The sequence below is a fragment of the Apteryx mantelli genome, chromosome 8, assembly GCF_036417845.1.
Source record: "Apteryx mantelli isolate bAptMan1 chromosome 8, bAptMan1.hap1, whole genome shotgun sequence".
NCBI classification, from domain to species: domain Eukaryota; kingdom Metazoa; phylum Chordata; class Aves; order Apterygiformes; family Apterygidae; genus Apteryx; species Apteryx mantelli.
Genome location: NC_089985.1, coordinates 41284790 through 41305875, shown reverse-complemented (window position 1 = coordinate 41305875; position 21086 = coordinate 41284790). Strand labels below are relative to the sequence as shown.

At 53.9% G+C, this 21086-nt stretch overlaps 1 protein-coding gene across 1 annotated transcript in view; it reads right to left on the bottom strand.

Annotated features, from left to right (window-relative positions):
- The window catches only part of PDE4B (phosphodiesterase 4B), a 93692-nt gene that overhangs the window by 5666 nt on the left and 66940 nt on the right, over window positions 1-21086 (bottom strand). Inside the window, exons 6-11 of the mRNA XM_067301373.1 lie at window positions 18389-18501; window positions 4228-4321; window positions 1641-1819; window positions 927-1025; window positions 620-784; window positions 99-198 (exon numbers count right to left, since the gene is read on the bottom strand). Of these exons, the coding sequence (XP_067157474.1) occupies window positions 99-198; window positions 620-784; window positions 927-1025; window positions 1641-1819; window positions 4228-4321; window positions 18389-18501 (750 nt within the window). The remainder of the gene's footprint in view (window positions 1-98; window positions 199-619; window positions 785-926; window positions 1026-1640; window positions 1820-4227; window positions 4322-18388; window positions 18502-21086) is intronic.

The window sequence follows — 21086 nt, the reverse complement described above, 5'->3', positions numbered from 1 at the left end:
AATACAGTCTGAAAGACATTTTTTGTGACCTCACTGTAATGGAAAATGTGTCCCAGGTTTGTAGATGAAGTTATTGTTGCATCTGAAACAGAACTCACTTGTATTAATTAGAAACTGATTGGAGACACCAGGGTGATCCACATCATGAATTGCAGCTGCAAAAATTGCAGCAAGGATTTCCAAATCGGTGAAGACGGCCTAGAAAAAAAATAGGCATTTGTCAGAAAAGCCGTGCATGTTATCTCTCAGCAGCTTGGGAGGCTGATTTAGAAAAACAAATGGTTTGTGCTTTTGAATTAGTTTTCTGAGGACCGAACAGTTCCTCAGAAGAAGAGTCTGCGAGCAGCACGCGCACTTTCAGACGGGACAGAGATCAAAGACGAGCCGCTGCTGGAGTGTCTTCAGGGTGACTTCCCCGGCAGCGAGCGGAGCACTCGCAGGGGCGACAGCCGCTGCGGGTTTTTATAAGGCTGAGCGCTACAAGCGACTGACTCCGTTTAAGACTCTTCTTCCGTGTTCAAAGACAGTCCAGTATTTTTAAACAGCCATTCAAACCCTCCCACATTAACACGTAGAGATGGCCCAGCCCGAAGCCCTGAGCTCGGAGCGGGTAACTCACGTCCAGGGCCGGGGTGGACAGCAGGACGTGGGTGGACTGGGCCACGTCGGCCGCGTGCAGGCTGTTGTGGTACGCTACGTCGGAGTGGTAGTGGTCTTCCAAAGTCATCATGTACGTCACAAACGTGTCCGACGAGATCTTGAACGTTTTCAGCAGATCCCTCTCCTGCACGATAAATGTTCAAAGAATATTTATGCATATATACCAAGTAAGGATGCGCCACTGCAGAAGGCAGCAAAACAGAAAGCAATTAGAAACCGTGATAGCGTTGCAGAGGAAGAGCAAACGGGACCACAAAATCACTAACCTGAAATATAGCGTACATAATGCAGGTGAGGGGCCTGTTGTGGGAATACCTTGCAACGTTAAATATGTTGAGACCCCACTTATTCAGATCTTCCAGTTCCTTTTGAAACAACAAAAAGAGAACAGTTACAATGTTTTAACACATGTACATATTTTTCAAGACATTTCTGCATTTATCACTTTCACCAAGTCTTTTCCGTTTTCCAAAAGTTAGAAAAAATGAGAATTAAACCTTAATTGTCGGTAATTACCTAAGCGCATGAGCACACATACTTATGAGAGCACAGGAACCCCGAGTAACTGCGAAGGGCTGACGTGAAATCGCTCGCACAGGGAGAGCACGCTTCACTGTGCGACGGGGGCCGCTTTCTTACACACGCTAAAGGAAGGGCCCTCCGGGAACGAAGGCCTCGCAGCCGCCCCTTGCACGCACTGCGCTAGGCGCACTTGCGTTTCATAATCGCTATCCTTAGCCTTCACCTCATTTTCTACTATTTTAGTGACATTTGCAAGGACTGCATACGCTTAAGAATATGCTATTAGGGCCTGGTACCATTAATTACAATATTTGCGATAGTCACATTGCTTTGGGGATACTGATTCCGACTTTACAAACGGGGCAGTCGATCCGGTCAGTCTATTCCCTGCTTCGGGATAATCCCGACTCTCCTCCTCAGCACCAGCACAGACACCAGCTGCTGGAAGCCTGTCCTACCTTGGCCAGATGGTCTTCCTTTTCCGTTTTCACACCAAATCGGGAAATGCTGGTATTGTTTAAGCTTGAGCTATGCATTAATTTTTTCACTCCACTGATCTGCGTCATGAGCTGCTGTTTTTTCTTCTTCTCTCTGTCCTTCTGCGTGGGCGAAGGGATCTCCACATCGTTCTGCTTGTCTGCGGGGAAGAGGGGACGGGGATCAGCACCGCTTGCAGAGACACCCGCTGCGAGCACCCGTCAAACGCCCGCCCAAAGCAACCGCTGTTGCTGTTGATCAAACGGTTCTGCACGCCTACGCGCTTCCCCTGGGGCCTTCTCTAGTTTTGGGGCTGCACTGAGCAAAGATCAGTGCGGAAGGGCAGCACGAGCTCTGCTTGCCCTTTGCCTATTTTCAGCAAAATAAAATATATATTCAAACAACACATTTGTCCTCAATAAAGCGCTAAGCATATATTTTCAGATTCACTCCGCTGATATCTATCAGGGCCAAGCTCATCTCCATACTCCGGCTCTCAAAACATCAACCCAACTACAAATCGGTGTCATCGATTTATTAAAGGTTTGCCCTATATAACACATCTATCTACTAAAAAAGTACAGAATAACACACGAGTCACAGGGCACTTTTCTATTGTCATGTGCCTAGAGACAGCAGCAACACTAGCGCATATCAAATAGGCACCTGATGGGGCAAAGCTCGGCTGTGGAGATGTGTTTTAATAAATAATCTATCCACGTACGCTAGTTACTGCCTTTACAAGTGATTTATTTGCTGGATTAAAATGGAGAAACGGTGGCTCATTACTTGCATATTAGCCATATTTCATGAACTTTTAAAGTAGGTTGCCATGATCTCTTTGCACCTTTGCAGATCTGAGGACCTCTGGGGGGATGAGGCATCGGTTGCTTTTCCTTAGCTTAATTAAAAATCTCTGAAATAAGACTGCCAGTGTGCCTGCGATGCTGCAATTAAGAAGGAAGCCATTATTCACAGCAACAGTCAGGCTGCCATCAGGGGGTGTTTCCCCGTGCGCGTCTGCTGAGCAGGAGGACTTCCCCGTATATAATCTCCTTGGCCATGACTAACGCTAAGGCAGCGCAAAATGGAGAGTCTTGAACACGCACGCCTGATTTATTAAACCAGGACCCTCACAAACCTCGTGGATTCTGCGACAAACCCTTTGACGTACATAACATTCCTGCGAGTTATTCTTATGGGTGCTATTCTCATCCTTAGTCTCCGGGGGAGGAGATGAACAACACAAAACAGTCAAAGTCCTTTGAGAAAAATGATATAGCTGTATCCTATGTGGCTTTGTTCAATGTACAGCACAAAGTAGCACTTCCGTATGCTAAAATAGAGAGCTATGTAATATGTTAATATAGCTAAATATGCTAATTAAATAACCTTAACTTTCAGCTGGAGTTTTTGTAATGCTTAATAGGTAGGCAGCCGATCACGTTCACTGCTTTCGATATCTAGCAATAAACGGGCACAGACGGATTCCTATGCCTTAAGCGCTATTACAGCGCCGGCACGGCTGTTTCGACACGGCGCCCTTCGGCGGGGTGTCCCTGCCCTTGCGGCCCCGCGCGGGCCTCGTGGCACGTCGCTCCCGCGCCGCCGGCAGCCCCTGCGAGCCCAGCGCGAACGGCGGGCAGAGCCGACGGGAAAACCGGGCCGCCTTGCTCCTACACCCTGTATTAATTCACGTCCTGGAGGTCGCGGTTAGGCTGACTGCTAGAATGGGGCCAAGGGATTCCTACAGAGCAGCTACAAACTTTTACACGGATTATTAATGATGTGCCCTAAATGCACATCGCCGTTCCCGTTGCAACGGGCTGCTGAAGTCGCGCTAAAATCCCTCGGCATGTTCGGGGCCCTCCACCGGGGCGCGGGGCACAGGGCACGGGGCACGGGGCACGCACCACCGGCGTCCCGTGTGCACCCGGCGCTCCTGTCAGCCTCCGGGACCTATGAGGGTTCTGCGTTAAGCTTCTTTTTTAATGAAAATAGTCACAAATTCTAATACATACGGCAAATTATATTTTTCGTAATTAATGGATTTTGTGAATACAGAGAACCCAATCCTCAAAACACTTGAATTCTTGACTTAATTCATGTCAGCAATCCTATCAGCTCCAACAAAACCAATGACGCGCAAAATAGTCCTTTTATAAATATTTCGGGAGCTGGGCTCCGGCTTTGCAGCGCAAAATGGACAAACACCTACAAAATAACCTATGGGACGTGTGGGCTGCAGCCACCTGAGCGCGGAGGGGGCAGCGGGGGCTTCCGAGGCGGCGCTGGGCTGGGCCGGGCCGGTGACCTTGTCCTTCACGGAAGGTCAAGACGGAAATCGGCTATCCCGAAACACGCGGGCAAAGGGTTCACTCTGCCTGGACAGAGCAATCTCCTGATCTGGGGAGGGAAGTCTTCTCAGGATAGACTCATCCAAACATTTTATTCTTTCCTGCCCATAACCGTTTTGGAAGCGAGAAGCAGAACGTCTCAGTACGGCTCTGCCTCTGCGCCCCACGCTCGGCCGGGGACGCGCGGATCTTTGAGCGTGCAGCGCCTTACCCAGGAAGGTGTTGGAAATGTACTCGGACACCTGGTTCCCGGAGCGGCTCATCTCGGAGAGGTGGGTCAGCTCCCGGTTCAGCATTCGCTTGAACTGCGAGGGGAAGCACACACACAAAGAGCGCATTTTCCAGAGTGCTTTTCCAAATTAATACAGCCTTAACGGAGGGGACACAAGCGAGTCCACAGACAAGACGTTAAAAGCAAAATTAAGGGGATATTTGGAACAGAGTCAGCAACATATGGTTTAATTTAGGCACTATTCAGCACCATCATGACTAGATATTTCTGTTCAGTATATTAAATGACAAAATGAATTTCCTCCAAAGATACATATTAGTTTTCACTGTAACAAATGAGAAGATAATGTTTCAGGTAATTTAGCTAAACCATCCAAGTCTGTTATTGGTTTAAGTCCACATCCTATAACCTTCTTTTGTTCTCGATTGCAAAACACAAGTTTGCTGCATTTTGAAGCATGCAAGTAAAAAATAATTGCATACGCTCAGAATATAACAGAGGAAAAATATGCCATAAACCTGAAGATTGCTTGGATCCTTAGAGCAAAATGCAGGATTTAAGCACTTTTCCACCCAGATATACATGATATGATCCTCCTGATTTTCTAATCACACATTTTTATTGCAGTATCATTTTATCCTGCAAAAATGCATTGCTGAAGGGGAAAAAATAATCGACATACATGTATGCTGCATATGCAGCACACGCATAGGTTAGTGCCTTGCCACACAGTACCTACAAATAACCGTTGAGATAGCGTGCTTTCTATGCAGAGATTTTATCCAAGAAACGCAGTATATAAAATAGCCACTTACGGTCCTGCAGGATCTAACCCACCTTGATGTAACCCCAAGACACGGACAACAGATAGTTTGCTTCAGGCATTTTGGAAAACTCCGCAGCGCAATCCACACAACGGGAGGAAGGAGCCGCTGGAAGGAGCGCCGAGTGCCGCCAGCCCGGGGCCGCCGCGCTTCCCCGGCGCCGCAAAATCCCGGCTTCCGCCGGCAGCCGCCGGGGAGGGGGCGAGGCGGGGGCGAGCCCCGCGGCACGGCCTCGTCGTTGCCGCCACCGCCGCCGGGGAGAGCCGCCACCGGACACCCGCCCGTGGGCGCTCGGGGACGAGCGACGGTGGCGGGGCTGGCGCGGGGGGTCCCCCCTCCTCGGCCGCGCGGGGCGACGGCAGCCGCCACCGCCGCCGCTTCCCCCCGGGCCGCCCGCGCCGGCGGCACCACAGCCATCTTTTCGTAAGGGACATTAAAATGGAGGAAGCGCCGCGCATATTTAAATAAGCCCGAAGCGGGCTGCGCTCCCGTCTCCGTGCCCGCGTTTTGTAAGCTCCTCTTCGCTGCGGAGACGGGGGGGGCGGCTTTCAAAGCAAATATTCCCGTACGGATTTTTAAAGGCAGGATTCTTCACATTTTCAGTGTGACCATGCGTGTACAACTTGGAAACACTTTTCCATGGAAAAGGTATAAATCAATAACAACCTTAAATCTGTGATATAGATCGGCAATCACGATTTAAGATCTTAATACATTCCAACAGTGTTTCTTATAAGAATACATTCATAATCCTGTCTGAGAGAGTCGCTCACGACTTTCATTTTGAATTTAAATTGAGAGGCAACCGCTGTATCAGCGAGCGGTATCTCCCCTGCCGGCGCCAGACCCGCAGAAGAGCCCCGTCCAGCGTGCGCGCGACCTCGCTCGCGGCAGGGACCGCGGCCGCTCTGCGGGATCCGGGCCACCTTAGGGCACCCGCGGGGTCCGGGCCGCACCACCGCTGCCTTTGGAGCCCTATTTCACGGAGGCTTTCCAGGGCGGCCCCAAACACGGCACCCCGGGGCGATCCCGATCCCGACGACAGCCGGGATGGCACTAACGCACCTCCCGGCGGCTCCGCGCGGAAAGCCACTTTGGAAATTTTGAGCGGTGCCCTTTCTGGCGCGGCCCAGCGGCTGGGGCTTTGCAGCCATCGTGTCACCAAACCTAATGACAAGGTTCCTCTGCGCCGCCGGCAAACCGGGGGCAACAACCGGTTTCTGTGCGACAAGGGCCAGCGCACAGGCGGCTGCGGAGCCTGCCTTCTTCTCGCTCCTGAATTACCCAAGGATCAGAGGTGGACAGCTGATGTTCCCACCTGGACAAAGCAAAGACTGGGCGCTATCTGCTCGGCCTCTTTGCCATTGCCAGCGGTGGTGCTTTCCCTTGCAGCAATCTGCCCATCCCTACCAGCGTGACCTCATTTTGCAGGTTACTCAACCAGGTGAAATCCTGCGTTCCGTATCGTTGCTCCAGACAGGCAGCCTTCAGCAAACAAGAGCTTTCCTGCTGGTTTCCAGATCCTTTGGTACTTTCCCCATCGCCCTGGGCAAATTTACAGCAGCAAGCACGGGCAAGCAAAAACTACCACCGATTTGGGGGGCTACAAAGGACAGTGAAAGCAGTGAAGGTAAGTTGGTTCACCAGCTTCCGCCTGTGACCAGGGTATGGAGAGGAAACAGGTAACGCGCAACAGTGTAATGCTTGAAAATACCTGATGAGAGGAAAGAGTGTGTAAGAGTGGCAGGATATGGGGCATGGTCACAGGGCCAGGAACGTTTCCCAGCGCGTGTCCCTCTTCTCTTGGCACGCTTGGGGTCTCACGGGAGCCACAGAGGAGTGACTTCTGCTCATGAAGTCTCCATTAAACTTCATGCCAACGAAGAGGAGTAGAAGCCTCTTTGAAACTCCTAAGAGAAGCCTTAGGTGATGAGAAGCAGTGGCAAAAGCAATGAAAGAGGCGTAACAGCAAGCCCCTCCGACGAGAGAGGAGCGGCGATTCCACCGCTCCTCCAAACGACATCTTGCCCTGGGTCACAAGCATCTGCCAAACAGGTGAACGCTGCCCCAGACCTACATGTGCTGAAACACCTCCCTGGATTGAGGCCTTCATCTTTACAAGAAAAACACCGCAATCAGCGGGTCATACAAACAACTTCCAAGCACGGTTGAATCAACTGGATTTTCTATAAGAACAATCACCTCTTTCAGACAAATAACTTCAAGCGGTGGACAAACATTCTGAAAAGATGCCTCTACCTCACACAGGCTTATTAAAGTACAAAGTGTAGCTCTTGCCGTTTCACAGAGGCACAAAGCAATTAAATAGCCTACACAAGGTCACACAGCCATCTGCAGCAGAGATTAGGATAGATAAAAGACCTCTGGACTCTCATATCTGATCTTTAAATTGAAATCTGTCTCCTTCATCTCCTCTAACAGCCTTAATCTTACTCACTTTTCCAGGCTTTTAATCAGCAACCTTTTATAAATGGAGATGGCAATATTACAGCACTGCTGAAAATACTATCACTGCCAAATCCAGCCCGGACACCTACGGTGCTGGGTACGTGCATGGGAATACCCACGGGCTTTTTACATTTCACTGCGATCTACCATCTGAATAATGCTGGCACCTATGCCGTGTTTCCTTAATAACATGATGCACTTAAAAAAAATCAGAGTTAGTGAAGAACGAGGCAGGCCAAAGGTACACTCGGTAATCACAACCCGCGTACGCTGGTGGGGGAGGCGGATTTGGGGTTTTTCTTAGGCTTCGCTTGCTGCCAGGATGCTGGGGAGTGAGGCTGCCGCTGCTTGCGCGCAGTGCCCACGGGAAGCGCCCCGCGCGCCCGGCGCAGAGCAGCGAGCGATGGCACGTGCGCCCCGCCGCAACGACTCCGTCGCTCCATCGCTTTGACAGCAAACGGCAGAGCAAACAGACCGCACGCGAGCAACGAGAAAATCCCCCCTGCTTTGCCACCGAGCAAGCAGAAGTGCTGACTGCACGGTTTACGGAGCTGGGCACGTACATGGAGGTAATGCTTCGGCTTTGCCGTTATGATAACGCGTATCAGCAACACGTGCCCTTGTATTGCTGCTTCCGTAGTTAATAATCATCCCAGTGCCTTTTACAAAGGAAATGAGCGCTATTAATTTCATTTTACAGAGGGGAGCTGGGGGGCGAAGGAGAGAAGGACACACGCACACACATGTGCAAATGTTACACGGCAGGGCACGTCCACCCAGAGCCACGGGCTCCTTCCCCCACCAGAGAAGCAAGAGGCAGAACCAGGCTTGGGCTTCCCCTCTCTTCACCCCAACCTGAGCACAGGACCAGCGAACTCACACATAAAACCTACAAAAAGAATACAAACGTTGTAAAGAAAGATGAAACCCAAATGGAATTTTTTTATAACCAAATACACATAAAAGCATGCCTGACCTTCAAATAATAGAGCTCTAAAACCATCTGGAGAACTGGGTGAGAAAAAGCCATCATATTGTGCAGAGTCTTCCTGTTTTGTATGGTGTGACGTGACTGTAAAAGTCATCTGAACCAACCTAACTGTCCCAGCAACGGGATCACTCTTGGACTGCTAGCGGTAACGCTCTTCACCCCTCCTCTGCAACGGGGAACCCCAGCGTCCTCCCCGGCTCTGCTGTGTGCGCGTGGTCATTGCTTCGATTACCCTTCATCGACCTGGCTCGCGGGGCTCGTCTTCGCTCCTGACGCTGAACCCTCTTCCTTAGCGTTCCCTACGGCATGCAGAAGCCGCTTGCATTTCTTGGCCACGTTTGGGCGCGCAAGCACACGGGGCCAGCAGCTCCCGGGGCGCTCCAGCCCCACGGTCACAGCACGACGTGGGTGAAGCACAGCGCCCAGCCGTGACACGTGGACCCGTCTTTCTGCCTGGTGCTTCCACGCTGTAAATCCTACTTTTCTGGCTTTTTATGAAAGAAATGATTCTCTACCTTACTTATGAAGGTTAGGGAGAGAGCTACCAATGCACGCTCAGCTCTTCGGCTTTCCAGGCCAAAGCAGACCCTGGCGACAGTCCTGCTGCTCCTCCAGTTCCCAGTCTGGTTTGTAGCCCAGCATCCGAGATGTTCCTGCGCTCCACAGAGAGAAGAAAGGCAGGAAGATGGAGCTGCTGCTGATGGAAACCCTTTGAAGTCAATTTATACCAGCTGAGGTTCCCTGAGGCCAAGAGTCCTCATTCAAAGAAGCTGCTTAAAGGAGTTTTAGTCATTTACAGGAGCTGACGGCAACTGCGAGATAAAAGAGCTGCTGCGATCCTGCCGGCTTCTGCTGGGACACCTAGGCAGGAGCCGTCCCACCCCGCACTTTGATGGAAGAATCTTGCTGCAGATCTCCGGCGTGGAAAATGTTTATAGCCTCCGTCGCCGGCGACCCACCCTCCTGACGCACATACGGCATCCCTCGCTCCTGCGCTGCCCGCGGAGAGCCGCAGAACAAAGGGATTCGTGGCACCGGGACAACTCGCCTCTCTGATTTCTGCACGACTGCAGCTGGGCTTAGCCCTGCTTAATTGAATTGCTCTTGGAAATCACCTTGGATCCAGAGGCACGGGTAATTTTTGGTATCATTCATTTCCACAGCGTCTCTCCCGGGAATAACCGGACGCCCGACACTGGGAAGCCAGCAGGAACGCTGCCATTTACCTGCCCGGACGACAGAAGCGGAACGGGAGCCCAGGCCGGAAACTATTTACACGCAGGAGGGAAATTACTCATGCGTGTATCCAAGTGCAGGCTCAGGGAGGGGATTTGCAACGCCTTGGCCCGGCCCCGGTCCCTCCACGGGAAGGGCTGCGACACTCAGGTGCTGCTGCACCTTTGCAGAAGGTTACATGAATCTCATCGCCGGTGTCTGAAACTGGAAGAAATATTTCCAAATTCCCGGCCTTCCCTTCCAGACGCGGGCGTCTCGGTCCTGTATTGCACCGAGACACCTAATCTTTAATCGGACCAAACTGCTCCGGCAGTCAGCGTGCTGCCCGAGCGCCAGCACGGAGGTCGGCACCTGACGTTGGAGAGCCGTTCCCCCGGCCAAGAGGGAGCCAGGGCCGGAGCACAGGCACCTGCCACCCCTCTAAAGGCAGCTTCTCATTACTCTGTTTTTCCCCAGACTGCATTTGGAAAACCTGCTCATTTTGGAGGGCAGGTTCTTTCTTTAAAAAAGTTTTTAAAGTCAAAAGAGCTTAGAACGCTTTCATTTATCCGAGGAGTAACACAATCATTTATCTTTGCTTTCCTCGTGCTACGAGAGCTGCATAAAGGATTTTGTCAAACAAGTTTGCAGCTGTCCGCGTTACTTCACGATTTCTATCTATTTTCATTTCTAAGCACTCGCACAAACGAGGATGAGAAAGTGAATTTAAATATAATGTTTAAAGAAAAAATCAGTATATTTCAAATTAAATCAACTCTAAAGGAGAAGGTTTTTAGACATATTTCAGTGCCTGCAGAAAAGCGGAATGGTTGCAGTCAACTATCAGTCATTAAAAAACTCAGGTGCTTTTGCAGCTCCTTCTAGTTCTTGTTTCCTAAAACAATATAGTTTTTAATGTGCTAGAAACTATTTTTAATGAGATACAAAGTACTATTTGTTTTTTGGGTTTTTTTTTTTGTTTTCCCTTCAGCTTATTTTTTAAACCAAAAAGTAAACATAAGGTTACGAAATCTCCAATTTCACATCAAAGGAGAGTTGATTTATATATAGGTTCAAAGGAAGACTTTAAAGGAGTAGCGTCATGACCAACTTGTTGGCCTTATGTTATTAGAATAATTTACAAATCCACAAAGTAAATGTTGATAAATAAATAGCACGTTGCCATAAATCAGCATGTGGCTGCTCATGAAAGCAATCACGTATATCTGATGTAGACAGAATAATATATTTCACCAGGAGAGTTTCAGTACTTCATCTGAGAGCGGCAGAACCTCCCTCGGCTGGTAGGTATTTGTGCACCCCAGCACTTAAAAAGCGATGAAACGGGAGCCGAGGCGCAAGGACGGCTGCCGGGCCGTTTCCGGTTCCTTTCCAGCTCCATGAAAAGTTGCAATATGCAAATTGCATTAAAACGCCGGAAAGAAAAGGCGCGCTGAGCGATCGCGCCCAGGGAAAGCCCTGCGACTTACCCCGCTCCAAAGCCACCGAGCTGCCACGCTCCTGCCGGCTTGGGGCACGTCACCGGGCGCGGGCACGTCCCGGCCGCTGCCAACCGACCGACCGCCACGTGCCCGCGGCGCCCGCCCGTTCCGCACCCTTGGCTTAGGTTAGCGTTTCTTGTGATTGACGTGAAACGTTAGCATCGAGCAGGGGGTACAACTTCGTACTTCTTGCTTCTGTCCCCGGGGGAAACGGTGGCGGCGGCGGCGGCGGTGACACAACCGGCAGCTGGACGAGTTTCAGTTTCCTTTGAAAGTTTGGGTCAGTCTCTGCTTCCTCAGAAATACCCGGCTCGTACGTAAGAACACGGCGCTTTAAGCCAATTAGGAGGAGCAGCGACGCCTCGAGCCTCCGTGTCAGCGCGCTGCTTTGCATGGGTTTCCTGCGCGGTGGCAGCAGCGCCCGGCGCCACGACCCCGCACCGGCCCCGCCGCGGGGGCTCGCCAGGGGCGGCAGCCCGGCCCGGGACGCTGCGGCCCCGCCGGCTGCCCGCTGCGCTCGTCGCCCAGCGCCGGCCGAGGCACCGGCGCGGGAAGCCAGCAAAACCGCTCGCTCTGCGCCAGCGCTTCCACCGGCTGAAAAGAACCTCGCCGTGTGCCGACTGCAGGAGAGAAATCAGGAAGCAGCGGACGCGCGGGGACCGGCCCGAGGGCAAGGCGAGGGAGCGGCGGCAAAGCGGCCCCCGCGGCCTCGGGGGGCTGCAGCGGGCCCGTCCGAGGCGCTCCGCGAGCCCCGCGCCGTGGCCTGGCCTCGGCCGCCGCGCCGCGCTGCACCGCGCCGCGCCGCGCGTGGGGGTGAAGCGTGCCCGGGCGACGCTTCCGATCTTCAGCCAAAAAAAATAAAAGAAGACAACGAGTGGGAAGTACGTTTATCATGTAATAAGAGAGCAACGCAATTAAAAATGTGATTTCGTTAAATGTATGAAGCGGCAATTTAAATTTAATTTAAATTTGAATCAGGCTCTGCAGTCATCATTTAGGCAAATCCAGCAGGGGTTTTACCCGAGTAGGAAAACAGGCTTCGGAAAACTGAAATAACTTCGTGCCCTGAAATGACTCTTCAAAGACGGTCATACCGAGAACAACTCTGGCAACTCTTAATCGACGAAAGTCTGTTTGCTTCATGAAACACAGGATAAAGAGTAAATAACGTCCTGTACAAGAGGACTGTGTAGCTCTGCAATGCCGTAACGCCCCTCAAAAAACAGTGGCTGCTGGTCGTGCCAAAATGAAACCGAGCCTAGTGCAAGAACCCAAACCATATGGAATGCACTAATTAATGTAAATACATTTAAATGAAAACTCCTTCTCACACAGAGATAGGCAAATAACTCGCAGCATAATGTTTACGTAGCGTTTGCCCAGCTGTGCTGCCACAGCGGCAAGGTGAGGCACTTCTCATTTGTTTGCCTTTAAACACAGAGCAAAGACTTTAATCAGAGCAATCTCGCCCTCTAAGAGCTCTGACGAATACGCTTCAAACCAATACATCCCCACAACATGTTCTGGCTTTGATAGCACAGCGTCGCTCAATTAAGCTGCACTCAGTGAAAATATTTCGATCACAGCAGCTTCAGTGAAAACAGTTGCTCTGCACCTGGGTAAAAGACCTGGGGGAGGTCGGATTCAGGCTACAGAAAGTGTCCCGGTCTACAAAATCAGGGTCAGGATTAGGGCTGCTCCAGGAATTCGGTCCTGCTTTCTCTAGGACAAGTCAATACCCACTCACAGCCCCCGCTCCCGAGCGAGGCTTCTCCTCCCAGATTTCGTGCTCTCCCGTATCCTCACTTCACTTCCAAAGAGGTCACTGCTCTGAACAATTAGTCACCCTCCAGTCCTGCCCTCAAATCATGAATCACTTCGAACCTGCCTTTGAGCTATTATTTATTTAAGCCCCACCCTAAAGTGTTATAACGTAAAAGTCTGAGAATGCAGAGCTTTAAAAGCCATCATAACCAAACGCAAGCAGCAATTTTAAAAGGACAAGCTAGAAAGTCCTGGGCACCGTCCCATCCTGAAGGAGTCACCCCACCAAAGAACGTCTGTCCTGGAGGATGGTGGCTTCCAAGAACAGCTCCTGTGAAGGAGGGTTTGAATCAAAATCCAAAGCCCAGAATCTTCTGAAATCCTCGGTGCCATGCAAATCCCAGATCAAACCCAAGCTAGCTTGTTCTTAACGAGAGCATGCCAAGCAAAACACCTCAGATTCAGATCTGCTGCTCCAATTCATCTGTACTGCAGCTACCCAGACGTGCACCAACAGCACATGTTGCCCGTGGCCATGGAATTGCACCTGTGAGGCCGTGCGTGGACTTCTGCCCGTTCACCGCAGCAAGCCAGCTCAACGAGGAAGCCTCCACCACTTACAGGCATTTTGTTCTACGAAGATATCTACAGCAGCAGCGCTGGCTCTTAGCAGTATATTGGCATTTTACAAAGACAAGCGTGCAGCTTCCTAATATTTTCATTTTTTAATATTTGAGTCAATTTAACTAACAGTGGAATGTCAAAAAAGCCTATGTATGAACTACTAACCCACTCTGCTGTTCCAACATCTTTGATATCATCAGAATTAAATATTACTTTTAGAGAACAAAGAGAAAGGGAAGAGGGAAAAGGCATCTAACCTAAAAGTCTACTTATGATGGTGATGATGACTGATACATCAGGGAGAGGTCAGACCCAGTTCCCCAGATCTTGAATACCCTTCAGCTTTGAGGGGTTTCTGCAGTCCAGGGGCAGATCCACAGGCCAAGGCTGGTTCCTACTCGCATAGCTTTAAGTCTAAAACACAGTTAACAGCACTGGAGCATACTTAAATCAACCTTGACAGGGGCAACATGGAAAAAAGCTCTTTAGAGACCCCTACCGAACAGTTCCAGCTGCCCATCGGCCAGCCTCCACCGCGACGAACTCTCCCAAAAGCTCCGCTCTGAACCTTAGCCCCCGTCCCGAGAGCCCGGCCGAGCTGCGGCGGTGGCAGCGGTGGGGAATACCACGGGCGACGGTGGGGAATACCGACGGGCGCAGCACGCGGGAACCCGCCAGCGGCATGCCGTGATTCATCGCGGCTGCGCCCGGCTGGGGAAAACAAGGGCCGTGGAAGTCACTTTGTCTCGCTGGCTGCCGAATAACTCCAGCAGCCTTGCTTTGTGAGGCACCGGGCTATTTTAAAGCATATTAAACAAAGGAAGTTACAGTAAAGCAACCGAAAGACTAAACAGCTTGGCACCACTTAAGGGAAACATCACGTACAAAGTGGACGAGACTCAGAGCTGACAGATGCGCAAGAAAAGGCTCACGTGGGAGCGGTGCCGCCAGGCACATACTCCGCTGGCACGCGGCCCCGAGCGGCGCTCAGCCGTCCCCGGGAACCGCGGGAGTTTACATTAGTGTCCGCGTGTTTATTTAGCCGCTGTCTCCTGACAGCTAGGTGCGGCCTTGCTCCCCTTTTCTGACCGAAATGCCCTTTGAAATACAAGCAATATGAAATCGGTTCTGTTTATCTTAGTGGCTCCTGGCTCACGAACAACAAAGATAGGAGCACGGAGAGCCGTCTTACCACCGCCCTCCGCGCCGATGACGGGAAATGTCATTGGATGGCAGCGTTTGAGTCATGTTATTCAACACTCAGTAGTAATGGAGACTTCTCTGAGAGCCACCATTTCTGAACCGAAATGAGAGACTTTAAGGATTTATATTGCAAGGTTTGCAGCTCAGGGGCAACGCTGCAGGGGAAGGGACCCCAGCTTCACCATCCTGCACGGAGAGCAAGGTTTCAGAGGCTGCCAGAGCACAGGGAAGACGCGCTGATGACAACGCTTGTGTCTGCTCAAAATTAAAATGTTCCTACAGACCACAAATTATGTTATCTATCCATTTACTTATTAGTTGGATGGCAAAAAGCTCTAAGTAACACTGGTCTAATTTAAGGACACGACAAGGTACTGCTTACTCCATTCAGATATATCCGTTTTACAAGTGATCTGGACTATACGCTGCACATAAAGGCAGGTAGATCCTGAGAAATAATACATTTCCTCCATTCCTAATTTCTATGACATTAAGGCCCCATAAAAGCTTCGAGCTGCAAAGATTGATGTTTTAGCAGGGAAAACACTTGCCCCTCCTTATTATTTGGGGGACGCACCGAGCCTGTCATTGGCAGATCCCAAAGGCTATATTAGGTAGTGGAGCTGAGAGGGTCTTGTGCTCCTGCCTAGGAAAAAGGAGGCTGCAGACAGCTGCCTAATGCCAAATGCAATATTACAGGGTGGCCACCAAGAGAGGAAATACCCCCCTCTTTATCAGGAGGCCCATGACTCACAAATCCTCCCGACACTCGGCAGCTGCCTGGGCTGGAAGCTGGACTGGGCAACAAATAGAGAAGAAGGAACATCTGTCCTACAGTGACACAGGCAGGTATGGTCTGCTTTCAAAGGCAGCATGCAGCACCTGCAGAACTTCGCAGGTCATTTTGTTTCACTGCAAAGCTGCAGTGCCGTACTCTGCTCGCAGCAGAAGATCAGTGTAATGTTAGGAAAATAAATTCCCTTTGTGTTGGTTGCATCCCCTGTGCTTCCACAAACTTGGCGAAGAGGATGCAGCATTACGCACAGGGACACACGAGGGGACACACCATCTTACGCAACTTCTAATGCAGTGCGGTGCAGAAACTCACGGTGCGTGTCAGCTTTTCCAGGTAGCTTTTCCTCTAATTTAGGAAGTTAGGCGTTCTAATGACTGAAAAATAGAAAAGATGAGTTGGATGTAGATCTCCGACTTGTCCACCTCACCAAATTGCTACGATGGGCACGGCTGCACAGTAAGTTGTTGTTTAGCAGGAGCTCACAGCTGGAAGAGGCAAAGGCCCTTGGCTGGCCTGCAGAGCAGCGCTGCGGGGCTCTGACAGCGCATTAGGAATCACAGACTTTGACTTCGATAAAACACACGGGGAACAGAGCTCCCCTTTTTGCCAGTTTTATGTCCAATTGCAGCCAGCACTGTAGCGTCTGTCTCGCAGGCTGCAACGCACCCTTGGCTCCCCTTGACGGCAGTTCCACCGTCAGAGGCTTGTTAGCTCACACTAAGATTAGCTGCTCATTTACTCACTTCCCTGTAATTAACTCACATCTTAAAAAACCATACGCACGTGCTTTAACTGCTGTTTTCCGAAAAGCATCAGTTGATAGCCAGGATGCTGCCCCGCACGGCGTTTCCCTTCTGGGCGCAGGAGTTCTGGGAATTGCCCTGCAAACACGTATGCCGCGGGCCTCCCTCTCTGCCTGCTGTTGTTGCAACTCTGGATTTTCTAAACTACGTCTGTCAGGAAGGAGACAGGAAATTCGAGTCACACTTGCAACAGCTGTGCCATGCCTACTATCAGGCTCCAGTGACGTAGTTTGGCTGCAGCGGCGCGGGGCCAGGAGCTCGGCAATAGCAGAGGTCAGGAGATAGGTCACTGTTTATACTGTTCTTGCGCTCGGGATCATGCTGAGTCTATTTGCTTTCTTCCTATCTATACTGTTTCTCTTTCCGTTCTTCTTTAATAATGTGGAGCCTAAGCATCCTGTTTTCAAAACATCTGACTGTTTTGCTATTTACCAGCGACATATTTAAATGCCTTGGACTGAAGCAGACTGTTGATTTGGGTACGTCAAGAATGGAAAATCTGACAAATTATCGAATATTTCAGACCACTTCTAAACACACACGTTTCCAGCTGAATGGCTTGTCACACTGCGAAGTTCACTTGGAACGACTGTACGCGAGAGCCACAAACCCCCAGACTAATTTGTGTCAATATTTACTGCGGATGAGGAAAGCAGGACATAAAGCCGTTTCATGCTTTTCTTTCATAGATGAAGAAGGTAACTGGAAGCTGACCAGAAACTGCAGACATTTCAGAAAATGGATTATGAAGGAACAAAGTTTCAGGAACATTTCGCTTGACCTGTGAGGTGTAAGACATTTCCACACGCAAGGATCACAACTTCTAATTACCGCGCAGAAAGCAATTTAGCTAGTCTTTCACCTTTCTGAGTCCAGACATGGCACTCAGTGGGACAGAGGTATCTCAAAAGGCGGGACGTAACCGTCTGCGTTTCAAACGCAGTTTTCTCAGCAGGCTAAACCCGTTCCAACATTCAGCCTGACAAACTCAAAAATATAATATTTCTCTCTTGAAAGCTTGGTCTATAAAACTTTTATTGCTTCCTTTGCCCCTGCCCGTTGTAGTAACCACTGACAGAGAAGGAAGTTGAAATAACACGGGATTTGTTTGCTTAACTTATTCCATAAAACCAGTTTATGATTCAGTATTTCTGGCTTCGTTAATATCCCATTAGGAAAAAATGACAACTTTGGGTTTGTGCGGAACAGCTCAGACCCGGGTTTAACCGTGGCAACAGGCAGGCAGGGAGCAGAGAGCTGTTGCAGCCGGGGCGCAGCACGCCCCGCCGCACCGGCCGGCGCACGGGTGCCGGGGACCCCCCCGGGCCCGGGGGCAGCAGCGCCGCGGCCGCCCCCTCCCGACGGCTGCCTCGGGGCGGGGGGGGGGCTCGGGGAAACCCGCCCGCGATCCTTCGGCTCGGAGGGATGGAGCCCGGGGGGCCGGACGCCAGGCACTGGGAGCGGGGGGGGGGGGCGAGGAAAAGCACCTCAAACTGCGCTTCGTGGGGGGGGGGGGGGTGTGCAGAGCCCGCGCCGCCTTTCCTTCCCTCCGCTCTTTTCTCAGCACGCTCCTGCCGCTGGGACTTTTAGCGCAGTTCGCTTAGTTTTCGCACCTTACTCCTGGCAGGGAAGAAGCGAGCCCCCCTCCTGCCCGCGGCGCGTTAACGAAAAGCGAGCGGGCGGCGGGGGCGCGGGAGGGGGGCGAGGCCCGCGCCCCTCACCGTGGCGGCAGGCGCGGGCGCCCCCGCGAGCGTGGCGCGGAGGCAGCGCTGCCATCTACCCTCGAAGTCGCCGGCCGGGGCTGCGCGGCGCGCGGGCACCGCGGCTCCCACGGGGAGCGGGGGCTTTTTTTGGGGGGGGGGGGCCCGAAACGAGCGGCGCTGCCGCGCGGGGCCGGAGGCTCGGGGCCGCCCGCTCCGCTCCGCTCCGCTCCGCTCCGCTCCGCTCACCTTGTTGGAGGCCATCTCGCTGACGGAGCGGTACGTCTGGATGGTCTCCAGCTGGTCCAGGCACCAGTCGAGCTCCTCCAGCGTCTCCATGGCCAGCTTCTGGTAGGGCTCCTCTGCAAACAAGCGCACGGACATGCGGGCGGGCTGGCGCGGCTGCAGCCTCTGCATGGCGGGGCCGCCCGAGGAGCCGCGCCGCTGCCTCATCATGCGCCGCCGCCGCTGCCCTCGCCGCCGCCGCCGCCGCCGCCGCCGCGCGAATCCCCGCCCGCCCCGCAACGCCCCGAAACGCCCCGAAACGCCCCGGCCCCGGGCGGAGCGGACACGCCTGGCCCGGCCCGGCCCGGCCCGACCCGCCGGGGCTGCCCGCGCCGCCGAGGGCGCCCTGCGCGCCGGGACCGGCCCCGACCCCGGCCCCGACCCCGGGCAGGGGGCTGCGCGCTGCCCTGCTCCCCGGCGCCGCCGCCCCCCACTCCCCGGCAGCCCTGCACCCCAACCCCACCAGGTCCCTGCACCCCAACCCCACCAGGACCCTGCACCCCAACCCCACCAGGTCCCTGCACCCCAACCCCACCAGGACCCTGCTCCTCACCCTGCTCCCTGGTGGTCCCTGCTCCCTGGTGGTCCCCGCTCCCCGGCAGCCCTGCACCCCAACCCCACCAGGTCCCTGCACCCAAACCCCACCAGGTCCCTGCACCCCAACCCCACCAGGTCCCTGCACCCCAACCCCACCAGGACCCTGCTCCTCACCCTGCTCCCTGGTGGTCCCCGCTCCCCGGCAGCCCTGCACCCCAACCCCACCAGGACCCTGCACCCCAACCCCACCAGGTCCCTGCACCCCAACCCCACCAGGACCCTGCTCCTCACCCTGCTCCCTGGTGGTCCCCGCTCCCCGGCAGCCCTGCACCCCAACCCCACCAGGACCCTGCACCCCAACCCCACCAGGACCCTGCTCCTCACCCTGCTCCCTGGTGGTCCCTGCTCCCTGGTGGTCCCCACTCCCCGGCAGCCCTGCACCCCAACCCCACCAGGTCCCTGCACCCAAACCCCACCAGGACCCTGCTCCCCAACCCTACCAGGACCCTGCACCCTAACCCCACCAGGCCTCTGCACCCCAACCCCAACAGGCCTCTGCACCCCAACCCCACCAGGCCTCTGCACCCCAACCCCAACAGGTTGCTGCACCCCAACCCCACCAGGTCCCTGCACCCCAACCCCACCAGGTCCCTGCTCCCCAACCCCACCAGGCCTCTGCACCCCAACCCCACCAGGTCCCTGCACCCCAACCCCACCAGGTCCCTGCACCCAAACCCCACCAGGACCCTGCTCCCCAACCCTACCAGGACCCTGCACCCTAACCCCACCAGGCCTCTGCACCCCAACCCCACCAGGTCCCTGCACCCCAACCCCACCAGGTCCCTGCTCCCCAACCCCACCAGGTCCCTGCACCCCAACCCCACCAGGACCCTGCACCCCAACCCCACCAGGTCCCTGCTCCTCACCCTGCTCCCTGGTGGTCCCTGCTCCCTGCCAGCCCTGCACCCCAACCCCACCAGGTCCCTGCACCCAAACCCCACCAGGTCCCTGCTCCTCACCCTGCTCCCTGGTGGTCCCTGCTCCCTGCCAGCCCTGCACCCCAACCCCACCAGGTCCCTGCACCCAAACCCCACCAGGACCCTGCTCCCCAACCCTACCAGGCCTCTGCACCCCAACCCCACCAGGCCTCTGCACCCCAACCCCACCGGGACCCTGCTCCCCAACCCCACCAGGACCCTGCTCCCCAACCCCACCAGGTCCCTGCACCCCAACCCCACCAGGCCTCTGCACCCCAACCCCACCAGGTCCCTGCACCCCAAACCCACCTCATCCCGATCCCAAACCCTGCCAGCTCCCCAACCCCACTGGGCTCTGCTCCCTGCCAGCCCCTGCTCCCCACTGGCCCCAGTCCCCAACCCTGCCAGCCCCTGCTCCCTGCCAGTCCCTGCTCCCCAACCCGCTGACCCCTGCTCCCCACCAGCCCCAGTGCCTGGCCCTGCCAGCCCCTGCTCCCCACCAGCCCCAGTCCCCAGCCCCACCAAGCTCTGCTCCTTGCCCTGCCAGAAGGGCAACGTGCTCCCGAGCGGTCTCAGCGTAAAAGTAAAGGTTTACATAAGCGGATACAGTGAATCATAAGAATCTCCCCATGAATGTAACTGCTTCTCATAACACCGGCGTGGCATACACTTAACCCATGAATCTGTCAACGTTCACGGGCTCAGCGTTTCTGCCGGCCCCGGCCGAGCAGGTCGCAGTGACATCAGAGGCCAGGCGCGCCACGGTGCGCGCTCACGCGGTGCACGCAATGTGACACGCGCCGTACGCACACGCGGCACATACGTGTGCGTGCCGCAGCACGCCGCGGGCCCCGGCGAACACAGGCGGGGACGCCGCAGCGCGTGTCCCCCGGCGCACCTGGAACCAGCACCTCTCCCCTCTCCTCCCCGACATCAGCTGGCAAACGCCGCGGGAACGGTGCGGCCCCGCGAGAACCGGGGCCGGGGCCGGCACCTCCTGCTCCCACCTGCCTTCGGAAGGATAAATTCTCCCCCTCATTAACCACATCCATAAAGTCACTGACCCCCGTTAGTAAGTGTTGTACAGAGCGTGTAGGTTCGACACTCAAAGTTTCCCAGCAGAAAATAAACACCGCCAGAGACTAACT